Raw genomic sequence first — 19310 nt, 5'->3', positions numbered from 1 at the left:
ACAGCTGTTCATCTTTCATTTAAAATTCAATAACCTTTAGATCTTAACCTGCACGCTGACCCTCGCTATTGTTACGCGGCTTGTGGCAAAACTAAATGATAATTAAATAGGCCCTATTAGTACCCTACCTGCTGTTTTTATAAATTTCCCCGAAGCATATCAAAAAGGCCTCTCCTCCTCAGAGTTTTATCAGTCATCACCGACACCTCCATCACCCACTCGGATACCGTCTGGACTGTGCTACAGGGCCCAACAGTGGAAAGCGAGGGAAAATGCGAGTCGGTACAAGGAGTCCCTTAATCACAGCGTTATTCTCTATCGTTGACTTTGCAAGCCAGGCATATTTGTAAACTTTAACAAAGTAGATTTGTGCGTTGCCTGCAGTGTATAACCCTTTTCTACAATATCTGAGATGTTTATGGATTTATAACTAGGCTGTTTGCTGATATACCAAGGCCTGAATGGCAGGAGGAATCAACTGTTTAATTAACACAAGCAGCAAATGCTGGCTTTGTTCTCGATGCCTTACGGCTCAGATGCATATTCATGTTTTATTTTCCAAATCAGATTTAAACTGCAGCAGAGGAAGCTGGAGGCAGGCACACACAGAAATAACTCATGTTTTTATTGCATTTCCATACACACAAGCACACACACCTTATCTTCAGGCAAACTCCTGTGGAATGTAGAACATGTTCTCATATTTATGGCAGATTTTGAATACTTCCATTACTATGATTACTTTGGATTTCTTTGTCTTCAAGCTTAACACTTTGGCCTTTGATTTGTCTCTAGACATAGTTATTTTTGCAAAATTAACTTCGTGCTTCTCAAAGCTGAAGAACTCTATGGCTGTGGCCAAATTCTCATTTAAAGGACAGTAGGAGAGAAAAATCTTACTGTCTTGATACCCTGTACAAGCAACCACCTGAAACAGAGGTGTTTAGGGTTTCCCTCATATTAAGTCCTCTTAGTGACTGGAAGGAACAATTTGTGGTGAGCCAGTTCTGACGCACAGAAAAAAAAAGATACAAAGAATCAAAAAAGGAAATGGAAGGTGCTGCTTGTTGAAATATTCTCTCCCTGCCTTGTTGACAGCTGTACTGTTTTATATCTCATGAAACAGTACTTCTCAAACTTGCTTATGCCCAACTGACATCCCTGTCAAAATGCAGATTCTGATTCAGTCTGGGATGGGGCCTGAAATTCTGTCTTTCTCACAAACTCCCAGGCCACATCCAGGCTGTAGGTACCCGGACTGCCATTTGAACAATGACATTGTAAGCTCTGTGTCTCCTTTCTAGATGAGATCAACTGGCCGGAAAAGGATGAGGCACCACCCCCCGATGCCCAGGATCTGATTACCTTGCTTCTTAGGCAGAATCCCCTGGAGAGACTGGGAACAGGTTAGAGCACATATGTTTTAATTTTGCTAATATGCAAGAAATAATGTCTTTGTGGAACATTAAGAGGTTCTTGTTTGTGTTTTGTTTTTGTTTTTGTTTTTTTTTTGCCTAGGAAACATCTGTTGGTTGATGTAGGACATGACTACAACACATTATAATAATCATATTTTGGGTTTTTTTTTTTTCTGGTTCAGAGCAATATGTATGCTAGGAAAGTTGGTGGTTGTGTGTCTTTGATTTTTTTTTTTCCTCGTTGTTTTTTGGTTTTTTGGGGTTTTTTTTGCAAAGCAAAAGTTATTTGTTTCAATAAATAAAATTGTCTGGAAGAAAACCTCAAGGGCACATGTAACTCTTCTGTCCTGAAAAGCATGCATCTTAAATAATTTAAAATAGATGATTCGAGATGTACAGCTTTTTTTGTAACACATATATTCCTAGAAGGATTTGACCCAGCACGTTCCGTCTATAGGCTTTAAAATGGGTTATCAGTCCTCGAACTAATTAGTTTCTGGAAATGAGTGTCAGAGGTTTGAACCATGCTGTCTCATCATGGTGATCATACCGTAGCCCAAGAAAGAGGATTAAAACTATTGGCTTTCAAGATTAAGGAGATAATAGATTTGTTTCTTGCCGATTATTTTTTCCCAGCTGTTCCCCATACAAGTTATGTTTCAGCCAGTCATTTTCCTTTTCTAATATTCTGAATGGACAGTGATCCCAGTATAGAGTCCCAACCTGCCCTAGTATGTAAATTTATCTAGATGGGACTAAATATTAAATATAAGTACAAAACACAGTAGACAATTCCTATAATTTTCACCTGTGAAAATTTTTGTCTTGATGGGTTTTTTACTCTGAACTGTTTCATTCTACCTCATTGTAATAGAAATATCAGAAAATACTGAAGAAATCATTCTCTCCCTCAGTTTTCCCAAGGCAAAAATAATTTGCAGCAGCTCCAAATACGTATCTTCTATTTTTCCCCATTTTTGCCCACAGCTTCCCCAGTTGGAGGGCTCCATTCTTGCTTAAATATGCTCAGCTACTAGAGTTTATGGTAATGCATTGAAGCCCGTGGGCCATATTTTTGTCTTGGAAATAAAGTTTGATTGAAACACAGCATTGCCATTCACATGCATTGTTTATGGCTACCTTCATGGTAGAGTACCAGAGTTGACTCATCAAACCTGCCCACAAAGCCTAAAGTATTTACTATTCGGCTTTTTGCAGAAACATCTCTCATGGTCTGCATTAGAGAATCAAACAAGATTCAAACTGCAGGCTCACTTGGGAAGACTTCTTTGAGTTGAGCCTCTTACCGGAGGACCATGTGCATTTTTGCCTTTTGCAGTGGATGAGTGGGCCTTCGAGTAGGAAAGACAATATAAACGGAAGTTAAGGGCACAAACTCTACGGTCAGATTGCCTGCATTTAAATCTCTGTTGTGTGACTGTGGGCAGGATGTTTCCCTTTCTGTGCCTCATTTCCCCGTCTGTAAAATGGAGCTTAGAAAAGTACCCGCCTTTTCATGAGGATAAAAGATCATCCACCGTGGCTCTTAAAACCAGGTGTGACACTGCTGGCCCTGGTATTGCCATTTTAATGTTCTGCCCGTATAATCTCACACTTTCCCCCTTTGGACATACAAGATACAGAAATGGCGGTGGTGCCCCTGTCTTTGAGCTGATCGAACTCTTTGAACAGAGTACTTTATATTTCTTCCCTCCCCCCTATCTGATTTTCCTTTGTCTGGAGTAACTAGCAAACTCGTTGCTCCCTGCCCTCTGTGACCTGCAGTCACATTTGCTTTCTGGCTCCAGGGATGTGAGTAGGTGTCAAAGAATGGGTGTCAAGGCCCGTGCAGGGCAGAGTTCTGAGGCGTGATTTCCGCTCGAGCCAAATAGGAGAAGCGGCGGCATTTTCAGACACCCTGCAACACTGCAAATATCTGTTTACGTGTGCTCGTCAGCTGTCCCAGGGAAGCGTTGGCCTGAGATACGTCTAAAGACGACGTTAGAATCGGCACATCCCTTCCAAAGAGCCCACTTATCTTCTGTGTTCTTGGGTCGGCTTGGAGAGTGTCCTCACGGAGTCTTCTGCCTGCTGCCCTCCTCTGAGAATACTTGGGAACTTGACTGGGCTGGATTTGACAAAACAGGGTTATGGTGATGGTCCACGCATCCATGTTTATATGTGATACGCTGTGTGTTACCTCTCTGCTCATTTTTCTCCCTGCTACTGCTACTTGGGTTCTTTTCGGGGTTTGACTATTTGAGAAGCGAATCTCCTAGCAGAAGCTCAAAAGAGACATTTAAAAGGCCCTGACCCAGCTCTCGGTATTGTCGAGAAGTACGTGCCAAACAGACAGGTCCCATGTGACAGATCCCGTAGGGTCCAGAGAACGAGGCTGAGAATCCCGCAGGCCTGCCATGCTGCTTCCAATGACAGTATTTTGGATTTAATGCATATTTAGCGGGCAAAATAATGCACCGTGAAAATGTGCGAATTCACATTTGCCCGAGAGACTAGAGAGGCTGAGAAAAAGAGTGTGAAGAACATAATGGATGTTTAAGAAACTTCCATGAAAGGAGAGAGAACCTCAAGGGAGAACATTAGGGCAAAGGATAACTTGCAGTTGGGAAACTTGTCCTCCTCAAACTAGACTTTTGAACTCGTGAAGTACTGAATGGCAGCCTGGTTTGTCAGACTTTACAGCTGCTCAGATGCGACGGACTTCCACCCGTGTACCAGCTGGGAGGTCTTGAGTGGCTTCTTCTTTACTTGGGTCACAATTTCCTAATCTAGGAAGGTGGGCATGCTATATACCTCACAAGATTATGGCGAGGACTGAAATTCAGTATGTTCATGAAGACACCAAGTACATTAACGTAATACGTAATAGGAGCTCCAGATACGATCAGCGCTCGCTCTTTCCCTTTCCCCATCCAAGCATGGAGTTGATGCAATGCCTGCTTTGTGGGGTTGCTTTCAGTGATTTAATTGAAGAGAACTGGATGCTTCTAGCGTCTCGGGCAGTACTTGTCCAAGTCAGCCCTCCTCTGCCCGCTGCCACTCCTATTGCTGTTGTGGTCAACATCAGACTCCACTGTGTGCCAGAAACACAGAGAATGCCTATGTAGCATCCTGGATAAAGATTCCAATCAAATGCTTAGTAAAGAAGAATCTGTTCTTCCTTTTTGGGGGTGACTTTCCCACTTTGCTCTTGCCCTGGCTGGGTTTGGGGCTCCAGTCTGCACCCTGTGCTGTAGTAACCTGACCGGCAGAGCCACGTCTCTGGGCCACACAGACAGGTCCCCCACCCCAACACTCAGGCCCATTTCTCCTTCAGTTTGCATTTCTCATCCTGGTTTTTTGTTTGGTTTTGGTTTTGGTTTGGTTTTTGGTACCACACTGAGGACAGAGTGGGAAGCATGGTGACAACTTCACGAGAAAGGCATTTACGTCACACCTACAGGGCATCTCCTGGCAGGGAGGTGATGAGAGCCTGTGTTAGTCTTGTGAGAAATACTCCTTCGTGGTATTTTTTGGGGACTGATTCTTCCTTACCTCCCTCCTCGGCAGTGTGTGTGTGTGTGTGTGTGTGTGTGTGTGTGTGTGTGTAAGGGCAGAGGCCTGATTCTCACACTTTGATTGTCTAACCTGTGTACCTATTTCCCTTTACCTGGGGCATGATATATTTTGATGGGGCCTGCCCTTTCAAACCCTCAATAAAATCATGAACTAAATTAGGGGCGCCTGGGTGGCTCATTCGGTTAAGCGTCTGACTCTTGACTTTGGCTCAGGTTATGATCTCATGGTTCATGAGTCTGAGCCCCATGTCAAGTTCCACACTGAGAGTACAGAGCCTGCTTGGGATTCTCTCTCTGCCCCTCCCCCCCCTCGTGCACGCACTCACTCTCTCGCAAAATAAATGAATAAACTTTAAAAAAAATAAAATCATGAACTAAATAACTATGCTGATTGGCAAAAAAAAAAAAAAAAAAAAAGCCTAAAACTTAGGAATGGTACCTGATTTTCATCACATGCTTTATAAATCTATGAAACAGGCTTGCCAGTTTCTTACCTAAGAATCTGTGATCCACAGAATCGAAGTCCTACCTATGTTAATGAGCAATCCAATAAAACTGAATGGAAACCATTATATACTATTCAGGAAAAATTCATCTTTATTAACCTTATCTCTGGTGGAAATGTTGCTGTGAACACATTTTGTGCCTTGTTAGAATTTCTTTTTTTTTTTTTTTTTTTTTTTTTTGTAATGAGCAAGTCTCCTTTGGGCCAACGTGTGTGCACATCCCCAGGTTCAGCATAATGTGATTTTAAGTGTCCGCATCATTAACCTTTGAAAAATGGAGGAAGTCATAGAAAAATTAACAAAGGAAAACTGTGCCATGGCAACTGCTGTTAGCAAAATCAAATCGTCTTCCGATGAATTATGGGAAAATTTGGGTTGGGAGGGGTTGTCGTAGAATGAAAAAGTAAGATTTGCATGATTCTTTAATTTATTTCTCTATTGATTTGAAGTGTTGGCAGGGGGAGGTGTTGTCAAAAGCTTTGCTGTGAGGGTAGTTTAATATTTTCCTCTCTGTTCTTTCCCTCTCCTCTGCACCCCAAGGTGGCGCCTATGAAGTCAAACAGCATCGATTCTTCCGTTCTTTAGACTGGAACAGTTTGCTGAGACAGAAGGCAGAATTTATTCCCCAACTGGAATCTGAGGATGACACAAGTTATTTTGATAGTACGTGAATTATCTGACATAAAATGTTGTTTGACCTTTACTTTGTAGAAAATTATCTCTGCTCGTGGTAGAAGTTTCTAGTCTTGAGCCTATGAGTTCTTTTTTTTTTTTTTTTTTTAACATTTATTTATTTTTGAGACAGAGACAGAGCATGAACGGGGGAGGGTCAGAGAGAGAGGGAGACACAGAATCCGAAACAGGCTCCAGGCTCTGAGCTGTCAGCACAGAGCCCGACGTGGGGTTTGAACTCACGGACCGCGAGATCATGACCTGAGCTGAAGTCGGATGCTTAAGCAACTGAGCCACCCAGGCGCCCCGAGCCTATGAGTTCTTAAACATAATGCTTTGATATAGAAACTCTTAGTAACATATCTAAATTAAAAGCTGAAATTCTGAGTGATTGGAACTGTTACCAAACATTTCTCTGCAGCTCGGTCAGAGAAATATCATCACATGGAGACTGAGGAAGAAGATGACACAAATGATGAAGACTTTACTGTGGAAATAAGGCAGTTTTCCTCCTGTTCACACAGGTTTTCAAAAGTAAGTGAAATATGGCAGAAACCTACAGAGTCTTTCTGGAGAATCTCCCTCAGGCCAGATAGTTGGCATTTCTAAATAGGCGAACAAGATTGTAAAAATCACCTCTGTAGTGTTTTAGTGCTTGGGGTCTCCTGTGCTTAAAATTCCTTTTAGCCTAGGAACAGTGACCCCACCATCTTGATAATCCAGAGTCCCTACCTGCCTGTCTCACTCTCCACAAATGGATATCTTTTTTCTTGGAGACGCAGACTTGCACTCACAGTATTATCTATGGAGAACACGAGAGCCATATATGTTGACCTCACCCTGTGTGACTAGGTTTAGTTCCTTGCCAGACTGTGGAGGCATCCTCCCCTTTCTCTGACCCTTTTTGTTTGTTTGTTTGTTTGTTTATTTATTTGGTTTGACAGAGAGAGAAAGAGCATGTGCGGGGGAGGGGCAGAGAGAGAGGGAGAGATTCCCAAACAGCCTCCAACAGTGCACAGCCTGACAGCAGGGCTCGATCTCACAAACTGAGTCCATGATCTGAGCCAAAATCAAGAGTTGGACGCTTAACCAACTGAACCACCTAGGCTCTCCTCTCTCATCTTTTAATGAAGAACATTGAGCTTGAGGTCACTGTGTGCATAGCCCCCTCCTAGTATCACATGGAATACAACACAAAGGAGCAGTCTGAGTCCCTGACATCAGCTAGGACCCTTGGGGATTAGTTGACGCAGAATAAGAAAGTCTGGTAACCAGTGACAGAATACATAAGTTATATGAAAAAGCCTGTAGGAAGCCAAGCTCGAATTTTGGAAGTGGGAGAAGGTAATAAAATCGATGTCTGAAATGGATGCTTTTTACTGATAGTGGTAAGATTAAAACACACACACACACACACACACACACAGGCAAATAAAACGAAGAAACCTGATAGTCCTGAGACTGGATGAGCCCTAGGAAAATGGAAACAAACCTAAAGGGCCCCCTGCCTGCCTCCCTTGTGATATTTTCAGTAGCTATGCATTTTCTGTTGCCATGGCATTTTGCATGATGATGTTCAGCTTTTCTATAACACATAGGGTTGATAAAGTGTTCATACGTTTTTCTATGTGGCTCCCTAGATACAGCACATCTGCATGTGGGCTGGCACTGACCGCCCTGTTTATAGGAAGGCCATGGAGAGGTGGGGTTTCCCCGGAGGAGGTGGTGGCCGGCCTACCCAGAGCCAGGACTGAAGCTTTGATCACACTGAGTGCAGGCTTTCCCCAGTGCCTGTTCTCTGGCCCATCCAAGCCAGGCCCTGGACTCCATTTCATTCCTGTTGTCTTCTGTTGGTTAGCCAGCCTGGTCCTCACCCTAGTAGACCAATGGGCCATCTAAGGGTACCCCACCCATGAGAGCAGTGAGTGGCTGCATGGCACGCTAAGGATTGCTTCCTGCACTGGACTCCCAGCTCTGTATTTTCCCTTCCACCTTTCCTGTGGGACCACAGAGGTCTCAGGTTTGCCTGAGCTCTGATCCCTTTCAGAAATGCCAGTGCCAAGCTGTGTGTCTGTATATATGATTTATAAGCCAGAGACCTCTGACTCATAACCACATACGTACTGCATCCCCCCACACACTTCTTGAACCAGGTAATTTATTCTTCTGTTTGCACTCAATTCCAATTCATTTTTCTCCTTCCCACCCCTGACTGGTGGCCATTAAAGCTTTCTCTCTGTGATTTTCTCTTTCTGATAGACATCATGGTTAAAAAGTAATCTAAGGTGTGCATTGATCCCCCGGCCTAGAAACCCCAACGCGTCTATGGATTTTGTTTGCAGATACAAAGTCCATAACAAGACAGGGCAAGAGGGTGATGAATTCATAGCTTTTGCTCCAAGAAGAAAAAAAAATACATACATTGACCATACATCTCAGGACTCAAGTAAACAGTATCGGAAAGTACCTTCTAAATACATGGTCCCAACTGAAACTTTAGTCATACTCTTGGGCTTTACTCCCAGGGTTTGGGTTTTTGTTTTTTTTCTGACAGACTCTTTCAAGAAGATATTAATAAACCCTATTGCTTCACCTCGCAGGTTTTCAGCAGCATAGACCGAATAACTCAGAATCCAGGAGAAGAGAAGGAAGAACCTGGAGACAAAACCAAAAGCACAACATTGCCATCCACAGAAACATTCAGCTGGAGTTCGGAATATTCGGAAATGTATGTGAAACGTCTGTTAAGAAAGGTCATGTGCAGTTGCTGCTAGAGCAGTGATTCTTAAGCTTGAGTGTGCATCAGAATGTCCCAGAAGCCCTGTAAAAACACAGGTTGCTGGGCCCATTCCAGCGTGTGTGATCCACTAGATCTGGGATGGAGGCTTTGTAATAAGTTCCAGGAGATGCTCTTGCTGCTGGCCCAGGGACCACACTGTAAGAACCACTGTGCTAGACATGTGTTGGTTGGGTGTATCCAAGTTCCATTTTTACCTAATTTCCTCCAGAATTCTCCTTGAACACCGTTTCCTAGTATGGATGTATACATGACTTTGTTTTGTTTTTAATTAAGGCAACAGTTATCCACATCCAACTCTTCAGATACTGAAAGCAACAGACATAAACTCAGTTCTGGCCCACTTCCCAAACTGGCTATTTCAACAGAGGCAGAAAAAGATGAAGGTGCTCCCTGCCCCAGGGACCTGCACGAGGAGCCCGAGGTCACCACTCCCGCCAGTACAATCAGCAGCTCCACCCTGTCAGGTAAGCGCCGGTGTGCGGTGCCTGCTGTCCACACGTCACCCACCACGTTGACAAGTGGTGGCTGGTGTTCTGAGTCCCGGGCTGGCCTAACCAGGTGGTGGCAATGGCTGTTTTGTGCTGCTAGACTCCATCATGGCCCCACGTCAAAGGCTCGGGGGATCAGCTCTTACAAACTGAGGTCCAGTGTCTCAGACCCCTCCTTATTGCGTCCCCATACAGTAAACCCTTCTTGTTTCAGTTTGACCCAAGAGCCAGCCTTAGCTTTCATGACTGGGTTTCAGTAGGATTCTTTGTCAGCAACCAGAACCACACTAAAGACCACTTTCTCTGTTGTTGATGCAAAAGCAGGTCTCACAGTGTAGTGTCTAACTGAAAGTTAGGAGTAAGGAACTGTACCAAATAGTGACACGCTTGAATTACCCTCAAAAATGGCTTAAATCACCCACAAGGTACAGCGTAAGGCCAGCTCTCCTTCTTGTGTCAAAATGGATGGTGGTTTCTTCAAAGGAGGTGGTTTTTGTTATGGGGCCATGTTGTGCCAAACAACTTACCTCTTCACGCTGGACTCTTAGTGAGTGCAGCACGATGCTTATTTTGTGAGATTCCCAGATGCTGTCTGTGCATCCAGGACTGAGGGGAGGAGTGAGTGAGAAATACCAGCACAATTCAGATTGGTATTTTATGTGCATATGAGGCGCCTCCACTATAGACATGTTACCCTTCCAGTCTCTGGGTAACTGGAGTACAGAAACTCCTGAGACCTCTTTCACTGTTTGGGAGGCAGTTAAACGGATTAGGCCTCTCTCTTTTTCTTTTTTTTTCTTTAATTTTTTTTTCTCTTTTGAGAGAGAGAGGAAAAGCACGAGCCCAGGGAGGGTCAGAGAGACAGAGAGGGAGATACAGAATCTGAAGCAGGCTCCAGGCTCCCAGCTGTCAGCACAGAGCCCAACGCAGGGCTCGAATCCACAAGCCATGAGATCATGACCTGAGGTAAAGTCTGACGCTCAATCAACTGAGCCACCCAGGCGCCCCTGGATTAGGCCTCTTCTTTGAGAGCACTTTATAATGTCACTTTTGTGTAAAAGTAACCTTCCTGACAGGAGTGACAGTATCTTCACAGGTTTTTAAAAAGGCTTAATGTATCATGGATATTTTCTGGCCTTTAATCATGGAGGTGTCTTCGTTAGGTGATCAAACTTGAATTTCCCTCAGACCAAGCCAAGTGCACTTAGAATATTACTTGGTTTATAACAGTTTTATGCACAGCATATCCTTCTACAGAGCAATGTTCGTGTATGCTTTAAAAAAAAAAAAAATGAAACATGGATATGGCTTAGGGTTGCTGCGATAAATGTCATCATTAAGCTCTCTTCGATATGCTATATTGATAACGCTGAACGATTCCAGGAATTTTTATGAACATTTTTTTAACTAACTGAATATTCATAGTGTAACTTTTTAAAAATCATTTCAAGGAAACACATTTTATAGGCTAGGTTTATTTCAGCCTCAGTGAAAAGTTTGCCTCTGTGGAAATAATGTGGGTTTTTTTTTTTTTTTTTCTTTCTCTGTCTTCCTCTAAGTTCTGTTGCCATGTAGGATAATTGCCCTTATCCTTCCTTTTTTATAAAACCAAGAGAATAGCAATGTAGAAGTAGTGTAGAAACAACCTAGGGGTCCAAAATTCTTAATTATGTTTAGTTCATCTTGATAAATCAAATGGAAGTATCTCAGTATTTTATTTTTCTCGTTACTAAGGTCTCTGTTTCCTAGTTTATTATGCTCTCAATAGAATATACTCACCTCTATTTAAATTTTTTTTTTTTTTAATATGGTGAATCATTGGTGATCACTTAGTCTCTTTGCCCTGGTCCCCATCAGCAGTGTCGGAGGGAAATGGTATCTAAGCAGTTGATTGATTACTTTCATAATTAAAAAAAAAAAACAAAAAAAACTACTGCTTAGGTCCTGCCATGCATTTTGATTAATTGATTCAAACCACCTTTCTGTCTCCCCCATATACACACTAAAAATAATCAAAGACCTTGGGGGCTGCACAGAATAGAGAGATGAACTGATTTGCTTACGGCCAAGGGTAATTAGGAAATCTGAAAACCGTGACTGTAGTAAAATTAAATTTCTTGATTTTTATATTGCTCCGCCATCAAAAAGAAAGAACCCTTGACATTTACAGAACATTAAGGTGACATTATCCACTATTGGCAGAACAGAAACTTGCACTTCTATCCATTGCTCTGGAAGGAGGTGACAGAGGCAAGGGGGCAGGGATGCTAAAAAAGAACAGTACCTATTCGCACTTGGGCATTTAGGGAAGTACAATTTCATACCTCTTTCTCTTTTTTCACGATCGTGTTTCATTTGAATCGGTGAAAAGTAAAAAGTCTCGAAGTCTTAGGTGTAGTGCTCGAGTCGACCAATTATTCGTTGTGAAGAGATTCGGCTTTTCATTTGTCAGAGAGCCCATCCTACCAGATTAGCAAGGAGAAGAGTGTGTAACTTAGCCCAAAGTAAGCTTAAGGTTTTGGAGATGAGGTGTCTGAGTCACGAAGCAGTTTTTATCAAGTCCTTGAGCTGTTGATTTCTTGATTTAGAGGGAATTGAGTAGATGGAGTTAAGTGAGGTTGAGTTTGGAATATAGGAGTAGGAAGGCTGCTGATACTTCATTTAGGATTGTCTTCCTGGGTCTCATGGGTGTCGCGTGGAGGTCCAGCTCTTTTCCTGTACCCACAGCGCTCTCTCAAGTCCCAAGCTTCCTTTACCAAGGACCCTGCCTGTAGGGTCTCTGTCACCTCCTAGGCACAGAGGCCAAACTTGAGCTGTGAAGTTGAGTAGTGGATTCAGCAGCAGAACGGGATTGTGAATTAAGTCCTATCCAGCCTAACTATTTCCTAGGCTTTAAAATGTGCTGGTTGGTCTTTCAAAGGATCATTTATAATGGTATTAAATTCTCTGCATGGATTGTATATCTTAAGGTGATGATAGTGTTGATGGTTTCTAAAGCACAGGGGGCTTGTAACAGCATTTAGAAGTCAAAATGAGATGAGCATCACTTTTTCCGGATGGACAAAGATAAACTGTCAGTGATTACAAAAAGAAAGAAAGAGAACCGATAGCCTGTGAAAGAGTAGGAAAAACCCAAAGTGGGTGGCTGTTCCCCTTTCCTCTGGGGGACTCCACATGTTATTTCCGCTCAGAAACGTTATTTATTCTTGGTCCGTGTGGTCACCCAGGCAGACATCACTGATTTTCCATTTTTGCATCCTCCCACGTGATTCTCTTGTGATCCTCTGCTGAGGGGAGTCCTAATTATTTTAAAACAAACAAGCAAACAAACAAAAACCCACCTTTCTGTTAAGGGCTAAGAAACTTAAAAATAAAGAAGGCGTGGCTGGCTGAGACGGGAAAGGATCTTACCGCTGGTCCAGTAACCTCAGGGCAGATCAGGAGATGATACACTGTCTAGAGAAAAAACCAGGAAGGTGCAGCAAGCCATTGTGGAATGCAGTGAGTACTGTCCTTTGTTGTCCTGGGAGGTTTGCAAGGAGACTTAGGGCATGAGAAGTCACAGGTGATGCTTGAGGCACTCTCCTGTGAGTTACATACGTGAACCTCGTGCAGTCTAGTGCAGTCCAGGAAGACACTAGGAGATGACACAGTCCCAAGTCTACGTGAAGAAATGAGATGATGTCCACATGTCCCAAACAGCATTATCCACATGTCCACATTATTCACAGCATTGCTAACGATGACCATTAATATCACAGGATCATTTTAGTATACAGTGGGTGGTCATGGTGTTCATAAGGTGGTGTTTGCTTCAGAGCCTTCCGTGGTTGGAAGCAGTGGGGAGGAGTTGTCGCTACAAGGGTTCTAAAATCGAAATTCTGTAAAGTAGTGACTCTTGTAGTTAAGCGGAGTCATTGAGAATTAGCAGACTTAGGTACAAGGAGAATGAAACCTGGATGGACATGTCTTTCATCCCCTTCTTTTCCCCATCACCTTTCTCAAACCAGTCATGTGATTTTAATGCTTGCCTGGCACCATATGGATTGTTGAGCCACATGGGAGTACGTTTCCCAGGTTGTTCTTCCTTCTTTCTCTCTCTTTCCCTCTTTCCACCTCTCCTTTCCGATTTCCCTGAACGTGTTTATCCCTTCTTCTTTGCACAGTTGGCAGTTTTTCAGAGCACTTGGATCAGATAAATGGACGAAGCGAGTGTGTGGACAGTACAGATAATTCCTCAAAGCCACCCAGTGAACCCGCTTCTCACATGGCTCGGCAGCGATTAGAAAGCACAGAAAAAAAGAAAATCTCGGGGAAAGTCACAAAGTCCCTTTCTGCCAGTGCTCTGTCCCTCATGATTCCAGGAGGTAGAGAGACATCTACTCGCATGAAATTGTGTGGTTTTGTGCATGTGTCCCCCTCTCCCCAGTTTGGAATGCTGATCGAGATGCAAGATTGCTAGAAGCAGTAACGGGCGGTACCCAGCGCATCTCTCCGGAGTTTCTCCCTGCGGGAGCTCTGGAGCTCCCAGACAGCATGTGTCACTGATTTCTTCTTGCTTCTTTCTGCATCAGGAGATGAGGCAGGCTTCCTTCCCACACAGCCTGATTTCTTTTGTTTGTTTTCTTTCCTTTTCTGCTCCCCCCTCCTCAAATTAAGTGGTAAATTTATCTCCTCTGAATCATTTTTCTTCCCTAGACTATGCATCATTTATGTACTTTACTGAGTTGTTTATAGCATATGTGTTGGAAAGCTAAGTACAGTTTTCCCTCTTCTAATTAATGAGGAGAGAGATATGGAGAACATAAGTTTTTCATTTCTGGGGATGCAGAGAGTCACAGACAGCTCTGAAATTTACAAATTTTCCCAACCCTGTCTGTTGAGTTATGCTTCCTCCTACTGGTAGTCATTTTCTCCCCTGTATTGGAAGACTGGGCTTAATTATGGTTTTGTGGAATTGCAGTATTGTTATACACCTGGGCTTTGCCTCTAGAAATCACTAAGTCTACACAATTCCCCCAGAAGTGAGAAAACATACACCCTGGTGTTTGTGACTTAACACTCAAATGACAGCCCGAGAGTGGAAGTGGCAATTGAATTATATTGCAGATGGCTTGCATTTGGAGGAATACAGACCTTGTATAAAAGGAATTGTTTACAGTTTCAAAATTTCCTGTTTGTGCAGAAAGAAACTTGATACAAACAAATGCTCATTTGGGGGTATTGCTCACTCTAGCCCACTCTGTTTTCTGGGAGGCGTCCCATTCGGCACCGTAAAGTAACCATCTATCTCCCTAGTTTGAGTGACTATTCATAACTCCAAAGCAGCGGCAGTTGGAAAGGTAAGTCCACTTTTGAAAGCTGGTGAGAAAGCCCACGTCTTGGTAAGGTAGAGCAATTGTTTAATACAGGGCGATAAGGGAAACTGTCATGCCACAAAGGATGGGGACTTGGCTTTCCAGCACTTTGGATGTGTGTATGTGTTTCCACTCTGTCCAGTTCCCGCTCGCATGGTTACAAGTTCCCTGCCCACCAGCGTGTGTCTCTTCACTTGGCCTTGTGATCTTTAGACAAAAGGTAGCCAGCGAAAGAGTACCAAGAGTGCCACATGCAGTCCCAGAGTGAAGGAACATCGCTAGTGAGCCACCTAGCTTTGTTCCACTTTGACAGACTTAAGAATCGGAAGAAACGATAGTGTGGGCACTGGCAGTTTGCTGTGGCTCCCCTGGTGCTCACTGAACCTGGTGAGTCTTCAGTAACGCTGGGCACATAGTAGCCTGCCTCTGACTGAGCTCACATTTAAACTTCAGTATCTTTAGTGGATCATTCTTTTTGTCAAACACACACACAATTTCACGTGACCAGTTAATTAAGATCCGTTTAGACTCACGTGGATGGAACAGTGATATCAACAATAAAAGCGTGTTTGCTTTTAAAACAAAAACAGAACAGAATTGGTATTGTATTAAGTTTTCTTAAAATTTCTCTATTTCACCTGTATTATCTTTGAGAATCATTGTTAGAATTGTAGGTACTGTATGAAGCGGTCATTTGTATTCATAATAATTAGGAGTGATTGTTTCATAAAGAAATTGACATTTCACTGTTGTCTTGATCAAAATCACTTGAGTACTAGTTCAGTAGTACTGTAAAAAGGAACTGTTAACTTGATGGATTGTTTTCCTAATCACGTATGTTTGAAAAGGACCATGTTAAATTTGTTGATTTGGAGCCTGAGAATCTTTTACTATAGTCTCCTCTGTGTAAAGTCTCTTCTCTGTGTAAAGACATACTTGAAATTTGTGCATCTCTGATTTGTTTAAGGACAACAAAATATACCAACTAAAGCTATCCCAGCCAGGTAGGAACTAAGTTTTGTGTGTGTTTTAATTAGCATAGAGAATGAAGAAATTCTAACCTCACAGAATTCACTGAAAAATTAGTTACAGTACAGACACTTTCGAAGTCTTCTTAATATCCCCTGTTTGGAAAGCCATCCTAGTTAGCAATATAAATATTTTTATATTATTTCTTGATGAGAAATGAATGGATTTATTGTGTGGCTGAGCTCCCCATCATTGCAGGGCTCATGCAGTGCGGGCTGGCTGCATGGATGTTTGTGTGATCAGCATCGGCTCTAACGACTGGCTTCTGTGTTGCAGATATGTTTGCCGTTTCTCCACTGGGAAGTCCAATGTCCCCCCATTCCCTGTCCTCGGACCCTTCTTCTTCACGAGATTCTTCTCCCAGCCGAGATTCTTCAGGAGCTTCTGCCAGTCCACATCAGCCCATTGTGATCCACAGTTCAGGGAAAAACTACGGTTTTACCATCCGAGCCATCCGGGTGTATGTGGGAGACAGCGACATCTATACAGTGCACCATATTGTTTGGGTGAGATCAACAGCCTCTCATCCTTGTTACTTTTCATTCCCAGCCAAACTGGACAATGAATAAGTTGGCTGAGGCATATTTATAAGCAAACAGTTTTTCTGCTAAGCTGGCTTTTGGGAACTGTTTCATGCCCTTTCCCTTTATATGGTGGCATTGAATTGAGAAAAAACTAATAACTTCTCATAATTCTGTCCAGTTTTCATATTTGATTGTCCACTTTGCATACCAGCATGGTAGAAATTGTCAAAGATGGTCCTATTGGCACCCTTCTTTTTAATTTTTTCCTGGCCTTCTTTTATTAAAAAACAAACAAAACTAACTACCTTTCCCACTCACCTGAAATTTTATAAGTAAGTGTCCTATTTTAGGATGATGTCAGAAAAGGAATAATAACCATGCCTTATTGATTTCCTCTTAGAAGCTTAGGATCATTTGCTAATTAACCCAGAATATTGTCCCAGAAGAAACAGTAGATGTTAAGGTTGCCATTTGTTGGCTGATCAATCTATACTCTTTTCTTGGACTTCAGAATGTTGAAGAAGGAAGTCCAGCATGCCAAGCAGGACTGAAGGCTGGGGATCTGATCACACACATCAATGGAGAACCAGTGCATGGACTTGTCCACACGGAAGTTATAGAGCTTTTGCTAAAGGTATTATCTTTTTTATGCCCATGCCACACAAGTAAAGGTCATCAGAAAGAACTGGTACCAAGAGTTCTCTCCTTAAGTTCTAGAATTCTCTATGATGCATGCATAAACAGTCTTATTACTGAGGAAGTATTCAGTGGTTTAAAGTCTGATAAAAGGTGAAGAAACAGATAATATGAATTTGCTGGTTCTATATATCATGAAAAAACATGGCCTTCTATCTGCACAATCACTTCTGAATTTAACTTCTTATTCTAAATTACGAATAACAAGAGTTCTTTTTCACTTTATGAGCCTTACATAGTAAAAGCTGTTGGGAAGTCACCTATCCTAAAGATGGTTTTCTTCAGGGCCATTCAGCAAGTTTTATTCCAGTACAATGGAAGATGAAGTGGTATGAAAATGAGGTCAGATTTGAAGGTTCAGTCTGAGAGTTGGATTTCCTTTGAAAAATAGAAATGGAAATATATACACATACACTGTAGATGACAGAAGTAAGTAGCAATGGAGGAAGGGGTTCTAGTAATCATTAGGCCCTCACACAAATGATTTTGAACATAGAACATTTTCTGTTTTGAATGTAAGCTGAATAAAGCCCATGGAGTTAAGATCACAAGATGCGTGAATGTGAGTGGAGAGAGAAAATCTACACTGATCCTTCAGTTCTCTTATTTGCTGTGTCACCTGCTGACGGTAGAATATAAAGTAACAGCTCCAAATATGTCTCTTGTAAAAACAAAGACGAATTTGTACTTGATTTTAAATTTGTTCAGAAAAAGAAGTCAGTGATCAGAAATAGAGTCTCTAATTGTAAGATTATTTTACAAATCATCAGATTTATGGATGATCTCTTGCTTTTTGGGCACTGAAAGGGGCTGTAAGGGAGTTGTATACAGAGAGGTGTGAGCCATGGTTTCAGATAAACTACAGTCTGTTGAGAGACAGAACATAAATATGTACCTGCCATTTAGATAATGTACATTCAGACTCTTTTCAGAGCACTCACACTGAGCCCAGTTCCATAGTACATATTAGTAACACAGGAATGAAGGTATAGTCCTTGCCTTTGAGAAATATGGGAGATATAGGAGATGTATGGAAGCAGATGAAGTTTAACTTAGGACTGTCGCTGAGGGAGGAATGTTATACTTTTGGAGAGAATATTCTATGAGTGGGGAGAGACATCACAGAGAAATTTCATTGAATTGAAACAGGAAAGAAAATTAGAAATTTAGACGGCACTACAAAGAAGTGGGTGTGCTAAGCCTTCCAAAAATAAGTGCAGTTAAATGACTTTTCTCCTTTTCTGTCATTCCCCAAGCTAATATGAGCGTATTTTTCAAAAGATTAGGGTTGGCTTAGGTTCTGAGAGTAGTAATAGCAGGCATATTCAGAGGTCCATTGCGAAGTAGCAGGTTGTAGGAAAGTTATTGCCACTGATTAATTCACATTATTAATTAAACTTTGGTCTTGGGCTCAAAACCAAAGTCTGTAGGGGGTGGCGCCTGACTTTGCTGTCATTCATACCTACCGGTTGATGATGCAGGGGACATCTTCCCATGTAGTTCCAGCATTTACCCAATACCTGGGATATACAGGTGGGTACGCAATAAATGTTCGTGGAATTGAGGTGAATGCTGGGGTCCTCTTTTGCTTTCTTTCCAAAAGTTACCATGGAAGGGGTCAAATACCCCACTTCTACTTTTGTTGGTCTTGACTCATGTCTTAATATGCAGGCCGTTCAGTTTGTCAGTCAGCTTGAAAGGGCTGGGGTTAGTCTATACTTTCAAGTATGGCTATTGAACAGAAAGAGTTGACACCGTGGGTACAACCTGAGGTTTTCAGTTTAGATCACCATCTGTCCCTGGTAATATTCTTTGTCCACCTGGTGTGGAACAACTCTCTCATAGTAAGAATCCAAGAAATGGGAGGCAGGGCATTGGGATCCCTTGTCTGTGAAAGTCGCCTGATAGTACTTCGGGCTTTGCAAGACAAAATTCTGGACGGGTTATAAAGACTCATGAGTCTGACCAGCAGATTCTCTCACAGTACCTGCTCCTATGGTCCACGGGTGCCCCATTGCTGGCTCACAGATAGACCCCTTTGTTGTTGTTGTTGTTGTTGTTGTTGTTGTTGTTGTTGTTGTTTTAAGTTTATTCACTTATTCTGAGAGAGCGTGAGATCTGGGGAGGGCCAGAGAGAGAGGGAGAGAGAATCCTGTGCTGACAGCGTGGAGCCTCACACAGGGCTTGAACCTACAGACCGTGAGATGATGACCTGAATCGAAACCAAGAGTCAGATGCTTAA

At 42.5% G+C, this 19310-nt stretch overlaps 1 protein-coding gene across 16 annotated transcripts in view; it reads left to right on the top strand.

Annotated features, from left to right (window-relative positions):
* Positions 1–19310, top strand: part of MAST4 (microtubule associated serine/threonine kinase family member 4) — a 563317-nt gene that overhangs the window by 527279 nt on the left and 16728 nt on the right. For 13 of the 16 annotated variants that reach the window (XM_053907302.1, XM_053907300.1, XM_053907299.1 and 10 more), the window contains 8 exons: positions 1305–1406; positions 6043–6165; positions 6596–6708; positions 8775–8902; positions 9248–9438; positions 13629–13829; positions 16125–16354; positions 16884–17006. In XM_053907302.1, coding sequence (XP_053763277.1) covers positions 1305–1406; positions 6043–6165; positions 6596–6708; positions 8775–8902; positions 9248–9438; positions 13629–13829; positions 16125–16354; positions 16884–17006 — 1211 coding nt within the window. The remainder of the gene's footprint in view (positions 1–1304; positions 1407–6042; positions 6166–6595; positions 6709–8774; positions 8903–9247; positions 9439–13628; positions 13830–16124; positions 16355–16883; positions 17007–19310) is intronic. The other 3 variants (XM_053907304.1, XM_053907305.1, XM_053907315.1) reach the window with 1 other exon arrangement.

Source organism: Panthera pardus, unplaced genomic scaffold (genome assembly GCF_024362965.1).
Source record: "Panthera pardus isolate Hobbes unplaced genomic scaffold, ASM2436296v1 HiC_scaffold_2, whole genome shotgun sequence".
NCBI lineage: Eukaryota > Metazoa > Chordata > Mammalia > Carnivora > Felidae > Panthera > Panthera pardus.
The sequence above is the reverse complement of the archived record's forward strand: the minus strand, read 5'-3'. Positions and strand labels throughout refer to the sequence as shown.